Here is a 23,615-nt window from a genome sequence, read left to right on the forward strand (position 1 = left end):
AGTACCCAGAATGTTGGGGGCAATATGCTAAATCATTGTAAACCGCTTAGAGAGCTCCGGCTATAGAGCGGTATATAAATGTAAGTGCTATTGCTATTGCTATTGCTACTTCCCAAGGACCTGGGATGGCTGAATTTTATTATCAATGTTGTTGCTGTTATTATAGATATCGTCGTAGAATATAGGCTGTTCCCAGTAAAGTTGCTTTTTGTAAGTGGCTGATGGTGATTTCTGTGGCCCCTATGGTGTTGAGGTGCTCTTCAAGGTCTTTTGGAATTGCACCTAGGGCGCCAATTACCACTGGGATTATTTTGGTCTTCTTCTGCCACAGCCTTTCAATTTCAATTTGTAGATCTTTGTATTTGGTGATTTTTTTTCTATTTCTTTTTCTTCTGTTCTGCTATCCCCTGGTATTGCTATGTTGATTATTTTAACTTGTTTTTCTTTCTTCTTGACTACAGTTATATCTGGTGTATTGTGTGGCAGATGTTTGTCTGTTTGTAGTCGGAAGTCCCATAATATTTTTACATCTTCATTTTCTAAAACTTTTTCAATGTGATGGTCCCACCAATTTTTGGCTACAGGTAGCTTGTATTTTTTGCAGATGTTCCAGTGTATCATCCCTGCTACCTTGTCATGCCTTTGTTTGTAGTCAGTCTGTGTGATCTTTTTACAACAGCTGATTAGGTGGTCCACTGTTTCATCTGCTTCTTTAGAAGGCGGCACTTGCTGTTTGTTGTTGACTTTTCTACTTTTACTCTTATTGCATTTGTTCTTAGTGCCTGTTCTTGTGCAGCCAGTATTAAACCCTCTGTTTCTTTCTTCAAGTTGCCATTCTTAAGCCATTGCCAGGACTTGGTGATGTCTGATTTTCCACTTATATTGTGCAAATATTGACCATGCAGTGGTTTATTTTTACTTTTTTCTGCTCGGTTCTTGACTTGTTCTTTCTTGTAGGCCTGCTTTCTTTCATTGGTGTTGAATAGTTTCATGTTATTGACCATTTTAAGTGCATCTTCTTCACTGTCCTTTATATATTCTTCAAGGCCTCTTTTCTCCTCCTCGACTGTTTGATGGACTTGCAGCATTCCTCTTCCACCTGAGCAGCGAGGGAGGTATAGCCTATCTTCCTCAATCACTGCGGGGGTGCAGAGCATGATTGATGGTCATGATTTTCCTGGTCTTACGATCCAGCGTCTCTAGCTCAGCATGGGTCCAGTCTATTATTCCTGCAGTGTATCTGATAACAGGTATAGCCCAGGTGTTTATGGCTTGTATGGTGTTCCCGCCATTGAGTTTGGACTTGAGGATTTTTCTAACTCTCCTGATGTATTCACTTCCTATTTTTCTTTTAACATCAGTGTGTGAGATGTTATCAGCCTGGAGAATGCACAAGTATTTGTAAAGTTCTTTCTCTTCCAGGTTCTTGATCTTGCTTCCATTGGGCAGTTCTATTCCTTCTGTTTTTCTTATTTTTTCTCTGTTCATTATTAATGCAGCACACTTGTCTAGTCCAAACTCCATTGCTATATCGCTACTGAATATACGGACAGTGCTTAGCAGTGATTCGATTTCTGACTGGGACTTTCCATACAACTTCAGATCGTCCATGTACAGCAGATGGTTGATTTTACTTGATGTTTTAGATGTTTGGTATCCGAGGCCTGTTTTGTTGAATATTTGTGAAAGTGGGGTCATGGCGATTACAAAAAACAGAGGGGATAGTGAATCCCCTTGGAAAATGCCTCTTCTAATGCTAACCTGTCCAAGTGTCTCGCCATTGATTGTTAACTGTGTACTCCACATGCTCATTGCTTTTTTTATAAATATCTGAATGTTTTTGCTTACACCAGTTGTTTCTAAACATTTTAGTATCCATGTGTGAGGCAATGAATCGAAGGCTTTCTTGTAGTCAATCCATGCAACACTTAGATTGGTTTTTCTTCTCTTGCAATTTTCTAAAATCATTTTGTCAATCAGCAGCTGGTCTTTTGTGCCTCTGGTGTTCGGGCAATTTCCTTTCTGTTCAACTGGAAGCTGTTTGTTAGTTAATAAGTGTTGCATCACTTCATCTGCTATTATTCCAGTTAATAATTTGAACATGGTTGGAAGGCAGGTTATCGGTCTATAATTACTTGGAAGTGCACCTTTTGCTGCATCTTTCATTATGAGATGAGTTTTCCCAGTTGTTAACCATTGTTCAATATCACCTCCTTGCAAAATGTGATTGAACTGTTTTGATCGTTGTTTATGAAGGCTTGTTAGGTGTTTAAGCCAAAAGCCATGCAGTTCATCGTCGCCTGGCGCCAGGGTGGATTTGATTTAAATCAAACTGATTTAAATAACGATTTAAATCACGATTTAAATCACTATTTAAATCACTAGCAGGGTGTATAAAAATCAATGATTTTTTTTAAAAAAATCAAAAAATCTGATTTAAATTTTAAAAATCCGATTTAAATTAAAAAATCCTATTTAAATCAAAAAAATCTGATTTTTTTTATTTTTTTAAAAAAATCATTGATTTTTATCCACCCTGCTAGTGATTTAAATTGTGATTTAAATTGTGATTTAAATCAGTTTGATTTAAATCAAATCCACCCTGGCAACCAGGGCTGAAGACAGCAAAGTTACTGGAAGAAACGTTGCTTAACCAGAAAAAAAATGCCAACAAGGAAATAATGATCTGCTATTACAAGTCTAGTCCAAGTAGAAGAGGTTATTTAAAAAGAATGTACCAAATTTGGAAAGAGAAGCATCCAGATACAAAAATAACAGAACAAAGGCTAGCAGACCAGAGAAGATTCATAATAAGAAATAAAGTATTCACAGGAGTTGAGCTGGAAGAACTGCAAAGAGCAACACAGGCTCAAGATATGGAAGAAGAATTACCACCAATTGAAGAAGTTGCTCAGGTGCAGGTGGAGGAGGTGTTGGAAATCGAGGATGCCACTGTTGCTGAACTGTTTCAAAATCAAAACCAGGCAACCACCCCTTTGCCTTCACCTCAAAAACCCAAATGCCGTTTAACAGAAAAGCAACAAGAACTAAAGCAAAAAATAACTGAGCTCATGAACCAAACAACCACCAGGGTTTGACTTCCAGCTCTAAAAACAGTTGCCAAAAAACAACTTGCTCAGGCATTAAAAGATGTCAATGCTGCACTTGCAGAGATAACAACCAAGAATTTGCAGAAACAAACCAACTAATGTACAGTGCAGCAACAATAACAACACAAGAGCTCGGATATAAGATCAGTGGACCTGTAAAAAAAGAAAGCAGTACATCACCCAAATGGAAGATTAGATTAGAAAATAAAATCTCCAGGCTTAGATCAGATGCTAGTAAATTGAAAGATATGAAAGACAAGAAGCTGAAGAATGAAAACACTAAACAGTATCTGACCCAAAAATACCACCTAGATTCAAGGAAAATTAGAGAAGTCCTGGAAATAATAAAGCAGCAAATAACAGCAGTGTCAAAGAAGATTAGTAGGTATGAAGCCAGAATTACACAACACAGGCAGAATCTCCAATTCCAGACGAATCAGAGACGTTTCTACCAAAGCATAGAAGGAGAAACTGCAAGAAACCTAGAAACACCAAATAAAGAAGAAACAGTGCAATTCTGGGGGAAATTATGGGACAATCCAATAGATTATAATAAAAAAGCAGGCTGGATGAAAGAGGTCAAAAAATGTAACCAACAAATGCAAGATCTAATAATAACACCAGAATTAATAAGTGAAAGAGCAAAGAAAATTAAAAATTGGACTGCGCCAGTGATAAATACAACTTTGAACTGTTTGAACTCTTTCCCATGATCATTTCTACAATTTAAAATTACATTCACAGGACTCCATCATGTTGCTTTTAAATTAAGAGATTCTTGGGAATAAGTGTGATTTATACGAGAACTAGGGTATATTGCATTGCTGAAATAACCCTGTTCTTGAAAGGATGTGCTAACAAATATTGGCAAGTATATTGAAAAGTAAGCTAAATAGGCATGATAGAATATTTCTATCATTATAGACACCTGGTACTTCTGAATGTACAATTACACATAGTCACCTTGTACTTCTGAATGTTTATGCATACTTGCTGCTTTCATATTAAATTGAGTCATTTCTGATATTACAGTTACTTATCCACATTCTGAAAGGAGAGTGAGTGAGCGAGTGTGTGTTTATAAATAAATAAGCAACCACAAATACACTTTTTATTAATGCTAGATTAGTGCTTCCTACAAATTTTTCTCTCACTGGTTAGTTCTCCCCCCCGCCTGGTTTCTTTTGTTGTGAAATCCACAAGGAATTTGGTCTTATTAAAACATTCTTGTTTTTGTTGTTGTTGTTGGTTTTTTTAATGTTCTACTTTTACATGATGTCCCTAGCACCTATTGTCTGCAACTTGGGGAACATAAGTTGTGCTTGAGATGGCAGTAGTTGCCACAAGGACGGCTGGAGAGCAAGGTGGGATGCAAAATCGTTCTAGCTAAATCCTTCTAGCTCACACTGGGGGATTTATTGAAGCCCCCTGGCCCCAACTTTGATGGCAAAAAGATTTACTTTGCTGCCCTCAGTATGTTGCCTTCTCCTTGATTGCCAGATAATTTCCACCTGTGAACACTGCATCAGCCAAGTCTCCAAGGCTCATTTGAGAGGTGACACTCTGAGTTCTTGGGCTTCAAACGATGGAGGTGTGCCACTGGCAGACCACTTGCAAGTAGTCGGTCTTTGGTACTGGGCCTTCAGTGTTGGACCGATGTCTGGGGGCTGGTATGTTCGTTGTTATGGGAGGGGAAGTAATATTAGTTTGGGTCTTAATTGTGAGAGGCTTGGGTTGGATCACCTTAAGGCTGATCAAAGGGAACGTCAAGGTAGGAGCCCTTCTGGTGGGTAGAATTTAAGCAATCCTCCATTTTTATTGGGTTGAGCCAGGCTAGTTATAGGTATGTGTCTGGGATCTCTTGTGAAGTAGGTAGCAGGGAGTGTGTGATTCTGGAATGGCTCTTTCAGTAATAATAAGTAATAGCAGAATTGGTGTTGGCAGGTCAACAGACCATTACAGGGTCCAGACAAGACCCTTCCCAGCTGCCCTGTCAGGCCTCAGGAAACACTTCCAACTACCCCCAGAATCTCACCATGCTCCTTTGTAATGTCAGCTCAGGTCAGAATCAGATCGACATCATCCACGATTTGATCATGGATGATGGAGCTGACTTGGCTTATATAACTGGGACCTGGCTGGGAGCGACCAGTGTCCTAGTGTGGATTCAACTTCTTCCTGCAGGGTACTCTGTGGTGCAACAGGTTAGGGGAAGTGGGTGGGGTGGAATATTTTACTTACCAGGATCCCTGTGAGAGAGTTGGCGTATATCGAGTATGCAGTGGGGGAGGGTACTTGGGCCAAGCGCCACCCCAGCAAGAAGCTGCATGGGCTGGCCAAGAGCAGGTAAGGACCTGCTCTCATCTTTCCTAAAGCTCCTGCTCCCAATCAGGACTTGAACTGGTGCTTGAACAATAGTTTGGAGGATGTCTTTGAGGGTGCCTTTGGAGGGTGTCTAGCAATCCCCCTTGTAGTGTTAGAATGGATCAGTTTCAATCTGTGACTCATGAGGATGTGAACATAGGAAGCTGCCATATACTGAGTCAGACCATCTAGCTCAGTATTGTCTACACAGACTGGCAGCGGCTTCTCCAAGATTTTTTTATTTTATTTATTTACATATTTTATACCACCCAAAACTTATGTCTCTGGGCGGTTTACAACAGATAAAAACAACATTGAAACATTAGTTAAAAACAAAAACAAGAAATTTAAAACACAACAATTAATTTTTTTAAAAAAACAATGCTCTAAAACAACATTAAAAACAATCAAAGATCAGGCAGGAATCTCTCTCAGCCCTATCTTGGAGATGCCAGGGAGGGAACTTGGAACCTAGATGCTCTTCCCATAGCGGCTCCATCCCCTAAGGGGAATATCTTGCAGTGCTCACACATCAAGTCTCCCATTCAGATGCAACCAGGGCAGACCCTGCTTAGCTAAGGGGACAAGTCTTGCAACCACAAGACCAGCTCTGCTTGTGGACAAGCTGTTTGGAGCAGCATGACCTTACCACCTGTTCTCTGGATCCTTGACTGACATGGTTGATTTCATCTTACAAGGAGCTTATTGGAGATGATCTAGTTGACATAATGCCCCACTCAAGGAGGGCAGGATGCCTCCTTATTTGAATTAGACCCCTTCTTAAGAAGCCTGCCCTACATCTATTAGTGATGGATAATTATAAGTCAGTCTCCAATGGCTAGGCATAGCAATCAAGAGGGTGGTGGTTAGTCAGCTCTTTAGCCTCCAAGACTCCTGAAGTTAAAGATCTTTTTGCTGTGTCCAGCTTATGAGTGCATTGCCTTTTGCTAAGCAGCTTTTGTACAAGTTCAGTCTTTGCACAACCCTACTGCTTGATCCAAGCACAGGCCAGTTTCCTCTGGGCACCAAGTACCTGTCTGTCCTCTGCTTCTACTGCTTTCTGTAGAAAGCCAGAGTTCTGCAAGGAGGAGGCAGGGGAGGCTCTCTGGTGACATTGTGGTTTCTGTATTTTGGTTTAGATTCCTTGGCTATGGTATTGCCGTGAGTGGGAGAGATGCTTAAATATTATGTGGTACAGGCTGTAACAGTCTCAGATTTGTGAAATAGCCTGCAGTTTGCAAAACCTGTGATATGATATCATGTTTGGAAAATTGCCAATACAAATATTTGCTAGTGTTTCATATTTCAAAAAGAAAAACTTTGATCAAGACATTCATATTCACTGACTCAATGTACACAGGGTCCCCCCCCCCCGCTTTGTTCACGTGTTTCAGCAGCCTGAGGCAGGTTCATAGCTTCCCCTTAGAGCCAGTGGGATTTTTACAAGAAACAAGTAAAATAGAAGGCATTTCATTACTCCCATCAGCCATAAATTTGATGATTGGCAGTGTATATAGTAATGCTTAGCTCTGTCGTTCCTGTCTAAAAGGACCACAGGATACATTCTCATGGTGTGACCCTTTTCCATGATGTAGTGGAAAAAAGTAGTGATCAACTTATGTTAAAAATCAGATATTTGATCCAGGTTGGTTAGTAGGCTTGTGAATGGCCAGATTCTGACCCACCCTTACAGTGCCACTGTCACAGGGAAGGGCAATGTCTGCCCTCCTCCCAATTGTCACATCATAACAGAGATCCAACAGCTCTGTTGGATCCTCCCCCCTCGCTGCCACATTTCTTCTACTACCTCCCCTCTCTCCCTCCCCCCCACAACCCATTACCAAATTCCCATTTCAGAACTAAGAACATTTCTTGTGACTGCATGGGTGCAGGGGACAGGCTGTAGTGATTTATCTCTCTGGAGGAAGCATGCAGGGAACTGTCTTTTCTTCTATGACTTATATTTTAAAGGAAAGGGGGGGGTCTTTTTTCCCCTTTCCTACCTCTAGGACGTAGGTGATGTACAGTACTTCTGGAGCAGTTTTTCTCTCTGACACTGTGGGCATGAGAGCCAGAAAAAACTACCACTCCCAGAATCACCTGCTTCCAGGTCCTAGGGGAAAAGTAAAAAGGATCTCTTTTTCTCCTTTACTTTAAAATGCAAGCCATGGAAGGCAAGACAGCTCCTTGATGTTCCCTTCATAGTGAAGATCGTGTACCACAGCCCATCCCCTACCCCCACCCAGTCACAAACTGCATTCACCATTCTGGGATGAGGGCTTGGTATATGGGGGATAGGGGAGGATAAAGGTGTTGCGAAGGGGTGCCATGTACCCCTCTTTGGGACCCACGGCATAGTTATAAAACAAAAAGTCCTCCCACAGGAATTCATACTCACAATTCAGGATCTGAATAATTATCATGTTCTGCTGAATACAAATGAGGCTTTAATTATTGGACTATGTGGGGCATTCCCACATGACATTTGAACATGTAAGATGAAACCTGTCTAGGTGCTATCACTATATCTGCATGTTTGGACTACCTGATTATCTAAATGACTATTAAACTATATCGAATGTATGCATGCATCTATGATGTATGTATTTCATAAAGGAAGGGAGGAGAGAAGCAGAGATGGAAAGGGGGAGGCAAAACAAATACTTTTAGACAAATACTATTGGACAGTATGGGGCGGGGTCAGCATGGAGATCCAGAAGAGGGGCAGAGGACATCAGGAGGTGGACCCAAATGAGTTCAGGATCTGAGAGAAGATTGGGGTTGGTCTGGAGGAAGGAGCAAGACCCACACACAGACATAACATTGGGAGATGGTCAGACTAGAGGACCACATATGGGGTCGGACTAACTGGCTATGCATTCCCAAACAAGTCTGGGGAGCAAGAACTGGTTCAACCCATCTGGACTTCCAGAGGGCTAGCGGGATGTACTTGAAAAGGGAACCTGGCTGGCTTCAGGTTCCCTGTTTGGGAAGGTCCAGAGGAAGGAAGCAGGGATTGACAGAGACAAAGGCAAAGGAGTTTAGGGACATACATGGCTTGAGTCTGGGAGGACAGAGAGGGAGACAGAGGTATAGGCAAACAGTGGGAAAACAGAACACTTTTGCCCCTCAAGGGGGCTGAGAAGGGAGCGGAAAGTCCACAATCCCAGTACCTGAAAAGTTTTGGGTACGTGTGCTGGATCGGTCCTGCTGGGCTTCCATAGAAGGGAGTGGAGGTAACTTAAACAGAAAGTCGAAACAGACTTGGGTACACAGAGTTGAAAAAGTTGGGGAGAAGCAGCTTCCTTGTGACTTGACTTGGCCATGGTTCAGCTTCCTGTCTGCAGCTGATCTTGAAGGGCGTGGCTGTGTTAATGAAGTGAGAGGGGTGGCTTCTGGGGCCAGGTGCCCAGGCAGAGGGCATTCCCTGAGCCGCCAGGTGAGTACCACGAGTGGCACAGAGGACCGTGTTCAATGTTGAAGAGTTCTAATGCTCTGGGACAATGATCAGCATCTTTGACCAGGATCCACTGGGGTTTAAAGGAACATTGCTTGGAAGCTCTGGACAAGGGAAATTCAGCTAAAAATCACTCATGACAGGTAGGTAAAAGCCCACTTTGGCCAGAGGGCTATACGCTCATGAGAGAGCAGTCTGTCTGGGTCTTTTTCAGTCCTTGTTCTTCCGTAATTTTTTTTCTGATGGAGGAGGCTTCCATGAGGTCTGGCCCTCCGGGCTGTGACCACTTAGTCAAAGGCCCCTTCGGGGTGTGTGTCTCTTTTTATTCTGGGGAGGAGTTGGTCACCCTCCCCATGGGGATTGGAGATGAACCCTAATTCCACTAATCTGGTGAAAAGTAGAGTTCAGAGAAGCCTCCTGGCCTAGCTAGCTGGATTCCTACTCCCATCTTCTCTCTCTCTCTCTCTCTCTCTCTCTCTCTCTCTCTCTCTCTCTCTCTCTCTCACACACACACACACACACACACACACACACACACACACACACACACACACACACTCACTCACTCACTCACTCATTCCCAGGATGCAAAGGGGGTCTTGGGAAGAAAAAGCATATTAGATGTCCCAGGTAAAGAGCTTGCAAGCTGGGTCCCAAAAGAGATAGCTGCTAGAGTGTGATGAAGAATCTAGAGGGAATCCCACTCTAGAGTGTGATTTGGGAGGGACTAAGGGGCATATTTTATAGAATAGCAGATAGAACATTCCAGGGTTTGGTTATTTATTACCTGGGAGCACTTCCTGTGTGGGACAAAAGAAAAATCTTGGCAACAAAGGGGCACAGTTCGAAGCCAAAAGCTGTTAGAAGAGGAATCTTTTTCTCTGGAGACCCAAAATTGGTTTCAGGAGACAGGGTCAAAAGAGATGGGTTGGTCTGGATAGGCAAAATTGCCATTGGGAAAGCATCCTGTTTGCCTTTGGGCATAGAAGGATCCAGAGTAGATGACTCAAAGGAACTGCCACCTAGAGAAGGAATGTGAAGGAATGAAGTAATGTATTGGAAATTTACAGGAAATAAAGAACTGTGTCCCATAGGTCTCAGAAGGGGCTAAGATTGGCCATATGGAGGTATCTGTTTTGGTAGAGTCTGTCTGTCTGTCTGTCTGTCTGTCTGTCGGCGGTGGGGAGGGGGGGTATCTTGCACACACCCCAAATGGATAGGAAGTCACTGCCATGCTTCCCTCTGTGCCTGACTCCCTAGCTATTCATTTGCCTAGGCTACTCCTTTGCAAATGCTGCTTTCTCCTGGACCAAAGTACACATGAACACGAGCTACTCCATGAGACTATTCCCACGATCAGGAGAAATCAGGCTAGGGGAGCCTAGCCTAGTTTCTCCTGACCGTGGGAACCACTGTGGCCTCCTGGTGGTTAACCCGCCAAAGTAACCCTCCCCTTAAACTGGGTTTGCAGAGCGAGCACTCCACAAATCCGGTTTTAAACATTGTGAGTAGACACCCGGCGGGAGGCTGAAAAGCAGCCTCTCAGCTCAGGGGTCTCCCCAGGCATACTGGAGCTTCCGGGGGCCGTGCGGCCCCTGAACTCCCCAGCCCCTGCTGGCTCCGTCACAGAGCCAGCAATCGTGTGGGCGGCCAATCTGGCCTCCCAGGGCTCCCGCCCTGCTCATCTGTGGGGAGAGCAGGCTTAGCCCACTCTCCTCGCTTACCTTTCCAAACTCGGTCTCACTGATTGTGAGACCCGGCTCCATGTCTGTAACATGTCTGTAGCAGAGGGAAGCAAAGAGTGAGGGTCCAACACATGGTCAGATCAACAGCAGGGAGTCTCCCAACCATACCAGCTGTTGGAGCCTCTCTCCTGTCATGGGAACTCTGTCCAACAATTCCTAAAAAGTCCAGTCAGGTCCGGCAGCTTTGTCAATCCCAACCTGACACAGAGCTGCACTGGCTGGCATTATACTATGCTAGTACACAGAACTGTGCTCAGTTTTGGTGCATGGTGGATTGATTTAAATTAAATAATTAAAAACTATTCTTTAAATCACCAAGGAGAAAAATGCGATTTAAGTAATTTAAAATAATGATCTTAAACTCGCTACAAACCAGGTTAAAAAGCTGGGCTAGGCGGTACTGCTCAGCCAGGATCAGGCCTGATCCTGACGGTTCTCATGCACAGTCTAACCCAGGCTGGGCTTCCCTAGCCTGGGTTAGGATGCTCATGAGAACAGCCTCATAATCTCTTAAAGCTGAATAGAAAGCTCTCTTTTTGAATGTATGAAATGCCGTTTTCTTTTGTAAAGAAATAACTACAGTAAAGGGAAAATATATTCACCTGTTTTCATACAGTGCAATAGGCCATGTACTTTTATCGTTTCTTTATAATGGAGACTGGGCAGGCAGTGGAATGCCAAGTCAGAACAGGTGCCATCTCTTGATCCATCTGGGTGGCCTTTTACTTTTATTTTATGTCTAATAACTACCTGATTGATCCCAAGTCAGTACTCTAGTTTAGTGCTCTATTTATCAGTCTTTAAAGAATATAAACATTTATTTTCCATCTCATGGAGAACATTGATCTCCCAAGTTAACTACTTTTCTGTGTGTTGATTGGGGTAGGCAGTTACGAACAAATTAAAAATGTCAGACTAAAACAAAGGACCTTCCATGGTGGGGCGCAACTTAAAGCTCCCGGTTTGAATAATGGAGTCCTCAGCTGCCTTATCTGTGTGTTTTAGGGGTTTGTTTAACCCAAACAGAGGTTCTGATCATCTGTGGCTGCTAGAGTAGGAGCTCTTTACCCCAGCCCCCATTAACCCACTCCCATATGGTTGTGTGAAAGGTCTCATTGTTTCAAAGAGGAATGGCAAGGATAGCCCAATCTAGTCTGGGACTGCAGGAGAGGAGGGCTAAGCATCCCCAGTGTTTCATATAGTAGTGTTTCAGGAAACTTGGGTGGCCCAGGGATTGTCCCTAGAGAATTATGTTTCATTCCTCTTGATAGCAAAGAGAGGTAGGCTGATAGGGAGCCTAGCTTTTTTTTTATAAAAACAACTATTCAGGCTGGAATTCTCCATTGCTTTCCATCTCTTGATCAACTTGCTATGGCAGTTGTGCTTAAATTCAGGAAAGCTAGTTTATTAATAATCAATGTATACATTCCTCCCTTATATCAGCAAGAACAAATTAAGAGTATCTGGTCTAAGGTGAAGACGTTTATAAGAGAATATCAAAATGCTTTCCCTATGGCTTATGTAATTGACTGACTGACTGAGTTTTTCAGGGTTGACCAGGGACTGGAACCCAGGACTCCCTGGTTCATGCCCAGCAGTCTTCCAACTATATTGTAATGGCTGTAGAATGAAGCAGACTTTTATATAGCCAGACTCATAAGGCTGAACTAATTCATCTTTAAAATTAGAATTCCCACTCTTACAAGCCAAGCTATAGCTTTTGGCACTAACAAACTCCTGTAGTATTGGTTATAGTTATTATGCACAGTGTCCAAAGAATCTTTATGGAAATATCCATATTTTTAAAAGACCTGAATGCCTTTCCTGCTGAATACATACATGGGTTATTATATTTTTCTTGTTGCAGTTCTGCAAGAGAGAATACACTTTTTAATAGCAGCATATCATCCTTCAGTGAGCGCAAGAGAGCACCTGTAATGAATGACTTCAAAGAATTTGTTGGAGATATGCAAAAAACTATCACAGACCTCAGAAAACAGGTGCATATGAAAAGGTTCTTCAGATATTAGACTGTATAGAATAGAAAATATTTCTAATAATTTCAAGTGTTAGGTTCCTGTTTATTGAGTGTGTTGCAAAATGTTTTTCTCTATATTTAGGCCGCATTCTCACAATCATGGCGATCCTGGTTAAGGAGTTAACCAAGATTGCCAAACCTCACGTGCTCCTTCAGAATTCCTGGGCAATCCTGGCTAAACCACACTTAACCAGGATCAATAACTAGGATCACTTCTTGATACTGGTTAAATCCAGCTCATATGTCAGCTACACCCATTTCTGGAGGTAAATGACCTTAAAACAGTGGTACATATGCTGGTAAACCTACAAGCTTGACTACTGCCCAGAGACTTGCATTTCTGAATAAAATACAAAGTGCAGGTTATTACCTATAAAGCCCTTAACCACTTGGGTCCAGGGTATTTAAGAGAGTGCCTCCTTTGTCATGAACCCTAATAAGAGTTTGTAATGATATGACTCAAACCGGTCTTGGCTTAGCTCACGAAGGAAGGCTTTATCGCTGAGTCATCTCTCCCTCTGAGCTGAGTAGCTTGCTGGTGGATTAAACCTTTAACTTTCAAAAATCAGGAAGGAAAAGGAAAAGAATCCTGGTAAGACAGAGGTTCTGGTAGTTTACTGCTGCCACAGTCACCCTTTAACAGTTTTTCCTTACAGGGCTTGAGTGACTAAAACCCCCCATTTCCATTTTGCTTCCCCTTGCTAACACACAAGAATATAAAAACCCTTCTCTCCCATGCATTTGCTTGCACATGGAGCTAATGATAACTAGCTGAGCTCTTTTGGAGATGCGTTTGCACTAGAGACTCCTGCTTCTGCCTCCCCTTCTCCTGCTGAGTTAATAACCACCCCTGGGAGGCTTGTAAAAAGAAAACAGAGAGAAATCTTGTATTCAATTACTACAGACTAGTTCGTTTGAGGCATTCACTTTTTAGATACACTTTTAAAATGCTTAGCTTGGATTGCAAGAATGTTTCAAGACGCCCAGCTCTTGCATAGGCGGCACATATTGAAATCTTAGTTACTCAGTTACAAAAAACATATATTTAGGAATGCAAAGCACACAGAAAGAAATATAACTCCTAACACAAAGTCTGACTAAACATACTTTCCTCTGCGCTAGATTCCAAAGTCTCAAAAGCCTGGGCTTCATTCCCCCTTGAAAACTCACCAGCAATCCTGGCCAGATCAAATCCCTACAAATCTCTGACCCTCAGAGATTATCCTGCAGATTCACGCATGTGGGGGCAGCCACTATGCTGCTCACTGTCTCTCCGCACACTCCACTTCCTTCTTCTTACATAAGAACAGCCCTGCTGGATCAGGCACAAGGCCTGTCTAGTCCAGAATCCCGTTTCACACAGTGGCCCACCAGATGCCTCTGGGGAGCCCACAGTTATGAGGTATGTGCATGCACTCTCTCCTGCAGTTCCCAGCATTCCCCCAGCAGCTCTCATATCCCACCCACCTGGTGGATTGATTGGTCAGCCCTGGAGGTCGTCAGCCTGTCAGTCAAGCACAGGGGTTCACTTCCTATTAACTCTAGTGGTGTGGGGAGGCTGTTCACTACAGGGTTCCCATCCTAATAAGATCATTCCACCTAGTAAGATCATCTGGGGAGGTCTGGTTATGGATACCACTAGCTTGTTTGGTGGCTACCTGGGACCAGGCCTTCTCTGAGGCTGCCCCAGGACTCTGGAATGTAATCCCTGTCAAAATTAGAGCTTCTCTATCTCTGGCTGTTTTTAAAAAGACCCTTATGCCTGTTTTCTCAGGCTTTTAATTAATTAATTATTTTAAAAGGTTTGTTTTATATCATAAAATTGGTTTAATCATTTTATCCTGTTTTATACTTGTACACCACCTAGAGATGCACATGTCAGGCGGTATAGAAATATGATAAATAGATAAATAAATCTGTTTTAACCAGGATTGCCCAGGAATTTTGCAGGAGCCTGCAGTGCTTGGCAAACCTGTTTAACTCTTTAACCAAGATTGCTGTGATTTTAAGAATGTAGCCTTTAAAAAAAAATCCAACCATTTTTAGTACTCAAACTTTTTTAAACAAATGTTCTGAGAGGATAGACCACTATAACAGTATAAATCTTATTGTGTTGCCAACTTCACAACATTTCATTGAGGAATAAATTATGGATACATTTCTCAACTACTAAACATATAAAAACCAGTTCCTAGCTTCCATCTCTTTTGATAAGGATCTTTGCATGGAGCACACAGAGCTGCTACTCAGAGGTAGTAGCACTGTATAAAACTGTTCAGTAGAAAAACAGTTTCACCTGTCTAAAAACTGTTTTCAGATGAGCAACAGTAAAGCCCACCTTCTTCAGGTTGCTGGCTGAGCTCTGAAAACCGAAGAATGAGGGAAGCTGAGAACGAAGCATATTCTGCCTCGGATTGGATTAAAAAATCTGCATGGGTTGGGAGACCAAGAAGGGATCATGGCAGTAAAATGAATGATGGCCTCCTTGCTCTTCTGCTCTGTTCGTTAATATCCTGCCTAGGCCCAGGGCCAGAGTGCACTTTACACGGAAATCCATCATTGGATCTCTTTTTTAAAAATAAAATACAGCTGTTGGGTGTGGGGTGCCAGTTTGTCTGAAGTAGTGGGGATGAGTGTTTTTTAACCCTACCTTCATGCCATTTTTGCTGTCACAATTCCCCCACCCCATCCAAGTGATTATTTGCTCCTTCAGTGGAAAAATATAGGTACATGAGGCAAACAGCAACCTAGGAGGTGTGATTATGATCAGGAAAATGGAACTGTGGTTGTGTGGGAATGGTTTAACATCACACCAACCACCCATAAACGTGCACTTTTTATTGCTGTATTTCAGTAAAACAAAAAAAGTTAATCCAGTGTGGTATGTAGCTTGACCTTCAGAAAGCTGGAATGAGACAGAAAATGAGGCCAGCCCATAAAACTGACAGGAACGGAGTATTCAATATACTGCAGACGGATGATGTTTTGGGCCTCAGTGAATAGTCTGGAAAAACCAAATACAGTAGTGCAAATACAGAAGCTAAGCAGGTGTTGATTGCTCAACAGAATGGATGGAAGACCACTGTAGATTCCATATGATATGCACATAACAAACAGGCTTTTAAAACGAAAAGAAAAGAAAATGAAGTATGTTCCTGTATATAACATCCTTTTGAGAATAATATGAGTCCATTTATAGCACTCCTATTATAGTCTAGATTAGAACTGCATATTGAAAATTTGAAAAAAAAAATCCTAAATTATTTTCTAATTTGAGAACATTAGGAGATGCCCTGTACTATTAGCCATGCTTGGTCATTATTGTCTATACTGTCTTGGCAGCAGGCCCCAGAGTTTCAGGCAAGGGTTTTCCCCAGACTTACCTGGAGTTATCAGAGCAAAGCATGTCCTCTACCAATGAGCTGTGATCCCTTTTCTTAAATTAAAGATCTAATTCAGATGCAGGGGGCAATGTCCAGACTAGTTAATCATGACTAAGCACAGTTGAAATCAATGAGACAGGTTAGTCATGACTGATTTAAATTCCAATAACTTAATTGGGATTTAGTTAGACTGACTTAGTAGATGCATTCCAGGGTAACATTCTGTTCGTTGTTTTTCAATATCTGAAATGATAAAACTCTTGATGCTTACGGCTGAATTAAATCTATGTGAACTATATTGCAATAAGCTAGAAAAATACCTAGATTGTGTCAGTTTAAATTTAGCCACTGCAGACAGGTGTAGATTGCAATTATGGAAGAAAAACAGGGCAAATGTCTTTATAATGATTTTATATAGTACATAACATTTTTGAATATGGAAATCACTTCTCTCCAGCCTTTTCATAAAATGAACTGTATATTATTTGAGTGATTAAGAATATACTCCTGTGATTTACTGGCTCGTACACAAAAGATCATGAAAATAGTTTTTGGCATAGATGACTAAGCAAAGTTTCTGACTTCAGATAAAGAAACTTGAATCACGGCTCAGTAGAACTGAATGCACTGATGAAAAAGGTAAATCTTATTCCAGTAATGAAATATGGAAAAAAGATCCATGCACCACATGTGAATGCAAGGTGAGTAAGCAGAATATTTGTTTTCATGGTTTAATATGCCTTATAAATTATTTTGTAGTGTGCATTAAAATATCTCTTTTTATTTGCAAATAAATGTCATTGCTGGCATGATTTTTGTGCTTGCAGCATTAGAGCTGCAATGAGAAAGTGTGCAGGTTTTCTCTATTTGCTTATTTTATACAGGCTATACCAGAAAACAAAACCTCTGTGATTATAGTCCAACTCATAGTTGCACAAGTGTCAATTTAATGTAGCAAGAGTACAATGAAATTCCCCAAGTTCAGGACTGCAGATGGTACAGACAGATTTTTTTGACTCAATAACTCAAGCCATTATATCAGTTGTAGAGGGTAGTTGTGAATAATACAAATGTTAAAACTCCTTACTTATTAGGTAGTATTTGTATTGTAAACTGCTTCTGTAATTTTTTCTTAAACACAGATTGGTCAGATAACCTGTTACGTAGAATCATGTCCATCAAATGATTGTGCTACGCCTGTGAAGCTCAAAGGAGTTTGCTGTCCTGTCTGCTTAAAACAAACTATTTCCAATGAAAAGAAGCCCTAAATCTGCTTTGCAATTATCACGTATCCAGTCATATGGATATCTGCTGATGTCAAACACAGGTAACAGTAGACTTAAAACCACCACAACAAATCAAGACATTACAGGACAGCATTCAAAAGATGATGTAACAGTGTAAGAAAATGTACACCTTCCTTTGCTTGCCCACTGAAAAACCACAATGTAAAAGTGTTGAAAGGGAATACACAATGTAGGTCAAGGTAATTTTGTGTTTAAACTTCTCAGGTTCAACCAACTCAAAACTGGTGCTACTTTTTCAAGAAGCCTTTGTCAAGTAGTTTGAGGCTCTCAGACTGGGTTTTCTTTCTTCATACACTGGTGGAAGGAAGAGACAGGTGCCATTTTAATTTAATGAAAAAGGGGCCACAGGTCTCTTTTTCCAGTATGACATACTTATGGCCCAGTGTGGATGCCTAGCTTCTCACTTATTTCTCAAATCTTGATGGATCTGGATGAGGTCTTCCTGACCGCCACATACTACTTGGGCAACTAGCCATAGCATGACTGCAACATTTACTCAATCCTGCATTCTGTTGAGCTGCCACTTCTGAAGGTTAGTGAAGCTGAAGAACCTTAATTTTGTTATTGGTTACTTATTTTCCCCGGCAGTATTAAAGTGTGCTCCAGTGCACTACTCTATAGTTACCCTTCTTTATTTCTTAACAGAAGACTTGTGAGATATAAATCCTATGTATAAATAATCTCTCTAGCAGAAAATTGACCAAAAAAACCACCAAGAAATTTTCTCATTTACAATTACAAACTCTTCAGGAAAAAAAGGGGTGTGTCTGTGTGTGTTTGTGTGAAATGACCACTGGATTGCTGCACATTTTTAGTCTGAGCTAGTGACTTTAGCGATAGTTCTAGACTTTAACTTCTCAACTGCAATTTGTATCTTTTCTTATGGGAGAAAGTTGTTTGTATCTTCTACCATATAGGGCAGGGGAAGGCAACATGTAGTTCTCCAGACGTTGCTGAACTACAACTTCCATCATCCCCACCCACAATTTATTACACCTGGGGATGATGGGAGTTGTAATTCAGCAACATCTGGCAAGCCACATGTTGCCTACCCCCAATAGCAGGGTGAGTAGAGTGTCCCTGCTTACCAAATAATAGATGGGAGTAATGCTCCCCATCGCAGCACTGCAGACCAGGGAACATTCTGAACTGGGATCAGCACTCATCAGTGTTTGTTTAAACAACAGAGCTAGCACTCAGGTCTGTCTGAAAATGTTAGCATCAGGCCTGGAGATTCTCCACCCACTTAATCCCTAAAGAATGGGGTGTCTAACTGTAGTTAGTAACATCTTCTTCTGCTCAGGCACTTCATCTGTTTTACTTCATATGTTTCATCACTAAGTCATCCTGTGGAAAATAGATGCGAGGGTGTAGCCAAAAAACAAATTAAGCCTGCCTCTTTCAGATCTTTTACACTTTGGGAGGAAAATGTGGGGGGAAGCTCCTCACCATGCTTTGCTTCCTTCCCTGCATCATGCTGTGCCCCAGGGATGCCTGAAAATCGCCTTTTTAAAAATTTTAAATGGGAGCCATTTTGTGGCTCCAAAAAACAAAATGGCGGCCAGAAATTACCTCCATGGTAATTTCCAGCCACCTCCGATCTGTGGATACGCAAGGTTGCCATGTTTCCTCCCTCCTTTTGCTGTGTATGCTGAGGTCAGGTGTTCTTTTACCTGACCGCAGATATGCAAATCCGTGGATAACGAATCCGAAGATAATGAGGATTCCCTGTACTAAATAATCTTGCTTGGTCCAGTTAAACACTTCAGTACATAATTACAATTGTAAGCATTCGTGCCTAAATTGAAGTGCAATGGTATTTCCTGAGTGATGGTACATTGTAGAATTAAGACTGTTACATATTGTTCATGGAAGATGTCTTTGCTTCTCACAGTTGTGATAATAGCACACACATCTTATACACAGACAAGTTGGGTAAGATGCAGAAGATTTTGTTTTAACCTCTTGGCTGGGCAAAGTTGAGTAGGAACTGAGAAATTACATAAATATTAAAACAATGAAATGTATATTATAATATATTTCTTAGGAATGTTTTACTTGCTTCAGGAAAAAAACAGTCTCATAATGGTTTTCAATATCAACATTACTCCAACCGTCCATCCCTCACATACCCCTGCCTATTGTTGATAATGCTGGAAAAAGTTTTTAACAACTGCAGAATAACCACCCAAGTCCTGCTTTGCAAACATTTCTCTTGCTCTTAGGACATGCCTCAGTGTGCCATTTTTCAAAAATTAGATCCATGTCACATTCATTCTCAGTGTTCCTAGAATCACCACCTGTTTTTCTGTTCAGGCTCCCATGCCTTTGACAGTTGCAGGGATATCTGACTTTCAATAGTTTCCCCCTTTCCCATCATCAAGATACAAGAATAAGAAAAGCTTTCATCTGTTAGACTTCTGCAGGTAAGCAGTCATTAAAGGTGTGTTACTCCTGTTCCTCTTAGTGGTACAGCACCCTACTGTTTTCATACGGATCCCCTTATATACTAGTGCATATGGTATTCTATAGCACTATTTGAAAATGTGAAAGTGGGGGGGGGAAGCATATGCTAATCCTTATATAAAAGGTATAGGCTTTTAGGTGCTAGGGGTGTGCATGAAATAAAGATCATTTTGATTTCCCGTTTGATTGTTCTGAGCCTATTCAGGTCCAGACGTTTTAGTTTTGAGATCCATTCAGAGGATCCTGATTAATTTTTCACCCATTCATTTTTGTTAAAATAAATAAATAAATAAAAATATCTAAACTTCATTTTTGCCACTTTTATCATATGATGGTCAGGATTTTATTTTTTCCCCCTTTCCCCCACACCGCACTGGATCAAAGCTCACCAGTTATGAGTATTCAAGATGGGTGCCAGTCAGAAGGCAGCTGTGCACTGAGCTCCTGCCACTGTCAAACCAGAGAGCAGCAAAAGTCAAATTGAAAGATAGAGGGTTTTTTTTTTTAAATAAGTAAAAACAAATAGGAATGAATAGGTTCCAAAAACTAAGCCCATCTGTATGCATTCAGAGCCATTCACGTCTTACCTTGTCCATATCTGAATGGAACCCAAAATGAACAGGTCTCATTCATTTCAGGTGCCATTCATTCTGAGACTAGAACCGCCCAGAAACTAAAGTTTGGGACAGTGTACAAATTTGATTAAATAAATAAATAAAATTAATGCACACACCTATTCACCACTGCTTAAATGCAGATCTCTTTGAAATGAAGGTGAAAATTATGTTGAAGGAGAGCCTGTGGATAGCACCCAAGATATCTATTGATTAATTCTTAAAAATTGTTGCTATAGATACATTCCTGGCTGTACTGTGGCATGATTTGTCCATCAGACAGAACTCTTATTATATTGGATGTGCCAAAATGCAATTCAGCTGTCCGAATTGCGGGCACCTCCCTTTAAAATTGGGGGCTTACACAGCCCCTTTAAAACAGAGGAGAGCAGGTCCGTACGGTCCTCCTCTGCTTGCCACCATTGCCACCATTCCAGCACTCCCCCAGCAATGCTTACATGCCAGTGGGGTGTCTCCCAGCAACCTCTGTGCCACACCAGCACGCACATGGCCTCTGCCCATGCACAGAGGCCATGTGCAAGCTCGCACCATGCTGGGGCTGCTGGGAGACACCCTGTCAGTGCACGGGCATAGCTGGGGGGAGCGTCGGGATGGCTGCAAGCAGAGGGGGAGCAGATATGGACTTGCTTTAAATGGGCTGTGTAAGCCCTCAGTTTTAAAGGGAGGTGCCCGCGATTCAGACATCCAAATCATGTTACTCTTACCAAACAGGGATTAGCTATTCCTTTACTTAAAAAAAAATCATTTTTTAGATTTCTTTTTTATTGCATAGTACTTTCTCCTATTAGTCCTTGTGTTTAAAATTCTATGAACAATTACTTTTGTGAATCTGAGTGCCCAGTTAAGATTCTTCTTTGGAGCACTGTCGAATGTATGTCTGTGTTAACTTGTCATTGTTTACTTTTGTATCTTCAATATTGCTTCTTTATAACCAACATGTATTATTACATTCAGTGAAGGAAAACTCTCATACCTCATTTGATGGACATGTTTTGTTTAATTGATGGTGCTTATTCATAAAACAAGTCTTAATTTCATGGAATTTAGCCATTTACCTGAAGTCCCAACTCATTTCTTAGTCAAACAAAACAACAACTGAAGTTACTGACCTCTCTTTTAAATAATTCAGATTTAGGGATTAAATAATTTTGCATCTGTGCAAACACAGAAACCTGTAATGAATTTGTTTGATAAACCAGGCGTACATTTTAATAACTGGTCTTTAGTGGCAGTGCATTTAATAGTATTTTGAAATATAACTTCTCTGCCTTCAATCATTTTTAATTTGATAAATGGCATAAGAAGCACCTTCAAACCTGTTAGCATCAGTAAGTGGAGGAGTTAAACAAAATACGTCTGGAGTAAATATGAGATGATTTTGTACCTGAAGTTTTCACTTTTATTCCCCTGTGGCAGAACACACATTTTTTCTAGGCCTTCCAGTACATAAATGCATTTTATTTTGTTGAGATGACAAATCATGGCTTGGCTTTTCAGAGTATTACCTAAGACGCCTACAAATTTAGACAGTTTCCAAAACAAAGGCAAATACATTAGTTGAAGCATTCTACAATTAATATGGGGGTGGGGGGAGGAAGTCACCCTTTCCAATGCTGTATTCTAAAGCAACCAGCTCAGGTATTTCAATTGTTTAAGAATATCTTTTCCATATATGCATTAACAGTTGGAAACATATCTCTGGTTTCTGCCGGTGAACTAAAGCAGATGTTCAATCAGTATTTGTTCAAATAGTATATAAAAAGGATATAAATTCCAACATTTATTGCTATTAAACATCTGACAGTAAACTGGATTAGGAAATGGGTCTTATTCTAAAATTTAAAAAATAAATCAAGCATCGTACAAATGTATATGTGTGGGGTTTTTTTTAAACATTTTCTGCTGATTGAAAGCTCATGTAACATTTTGAGACAGTAGCCAATGGCTGAACGATCATTTCCTCAGTATTTCTTGTTGCAATTTTTCCATATTTATTTACTTTAAAAAAAAAAGTCCTACCAAAAGTGAAATCTTTGTTATTTTTATTGTACTAAGTAAATCTACCAAAGAATGGTTTGCACTGTTGTTAATGCTTCTCATTTACAATAAACAGGTCACATTTTTAACCAGAGTCATGCTTACTTATTTAACAAGTACATGTCAGTGTGCTGAAATACTAAGTGAACTCTTTGATACTTAGGTACACATAGCTACTTACTGAATGGTTGAGGGGATGGCAGTTCACCTGCTGGATCCAACAGAGAGCACATGAACTGGGTTTTTATTTATTTATTTATTTATTTATTTATTTGATTTCTATACCGCCCTTCCAAAAATGGCTCAGGGCATTTTACACAGAGAAGTAATAAATAAATAAGATGGATCCCTGTCCCGAAAGGACTCGCAATCTACAAAGAAACACAAGATAGACACCAGCAGCAGTCACTAGAGGTACTGTGCTGGGGGTGGATAGGGCCAGTTACTCTCCCCCTGCTAAATAAAGAGAATCACCACATCAAAAGGTGCTTCTTTGCCAAGTTTGCAGGAGTTGAAGATGTACCTCTTTGAGCACCTGCTAGTTTATGTGGAAGTTGAAATATTTGTTCTGTGGCCTTCTTCACCAGTTCTCTACTTTTGAATAATTGAGGCTTGGCTTATTTAAATTGATCTCTGTGAGGCTGGTGGATAGGTGGTCCGAAAAGGATTGAATCTGATGTCCTTGGCTACCTCCCTAAACTTTGATTCTGTGCTTCACACTAAAGGAGTTATCAAGATAAAGCTTGTCTGCAGAAACATATAATCAACTTGTTCTTTGTGATTATACGAGATGAGAAGATAATTGTTATGGTAATATACTAGACTGCCTATTGTCCATATTTCAGCTGTGTGATATCGCTAGTTTTCCAAACTTGCTATTTCTTCCCAGAGTTCCTCTTATAGTATGCTATACAAATAACTCTCATGCATCATTATTCTTGATCATAGACAAGTTTTGGGTATCCACCCCAACAAATAAGATTGGTTTCTTCCCTTGAACATAGAGAAGCATGGGAATTTCTGAATTAGTAGGAAGGGTGAGATGGAAAGTGCAGTATATGTCAGTAGCCTAG

At 40.9% G+C, this 23,615-nt stretch overlaps 1 protein-coding gene across 3 annotated transcripts in view; it reads left to right on the forward strand.

Moving 5' to 3' along the window:
* The window catches only part of PXDN (peroxidasin), a 136,867-nt gene extending 114,236 nt beyond the window's left edge, over positions 1-22,631 (forward strand). For 2 of the 3 annotated variants that reach the window (XM_053286030.1, XM_053286032.1), the window contains 3 exons: positions 12,544-12,676; positions 16,685-16,798; positions 17,240-22,631. In XM_053286030.1, coding sequence (XP_053142005.1) covers positions 12,544-12,676; positions 16,685-16,798; positions 17,240-17,365 — 373 coding nt within the window. In that variant the 3' untranslated portion in view covers positions 17,366-22,631. Of the gene's footprint in view, positions 1-12,543; positions 12,677-15,568; positions 15,862-16,684; positions 16,799-17,239 lie in introns of all 3 variants that reach the window. The other variant, XR_008313853.1, reaches the window with a different exon arrangement.
* Positions 22,632-23,615: the final 984 nt, after the last annotated feature.

This window comes from Hemicordylus capensis, chromosome 1 (genome assembly GCF_027244095.1).
Source record: "Hemicordylus capensis ecotype Gifberg chromosome 1, rHemCap1.1.pri, whole genome shotgun sequence".
Classification (NCBI taxonomy): Eukaryota; Metazoa; Chordata; class Lepidosauria; order Squamata; family Cordylidae; genus Hemicordylus; species Hemicordylus capensis.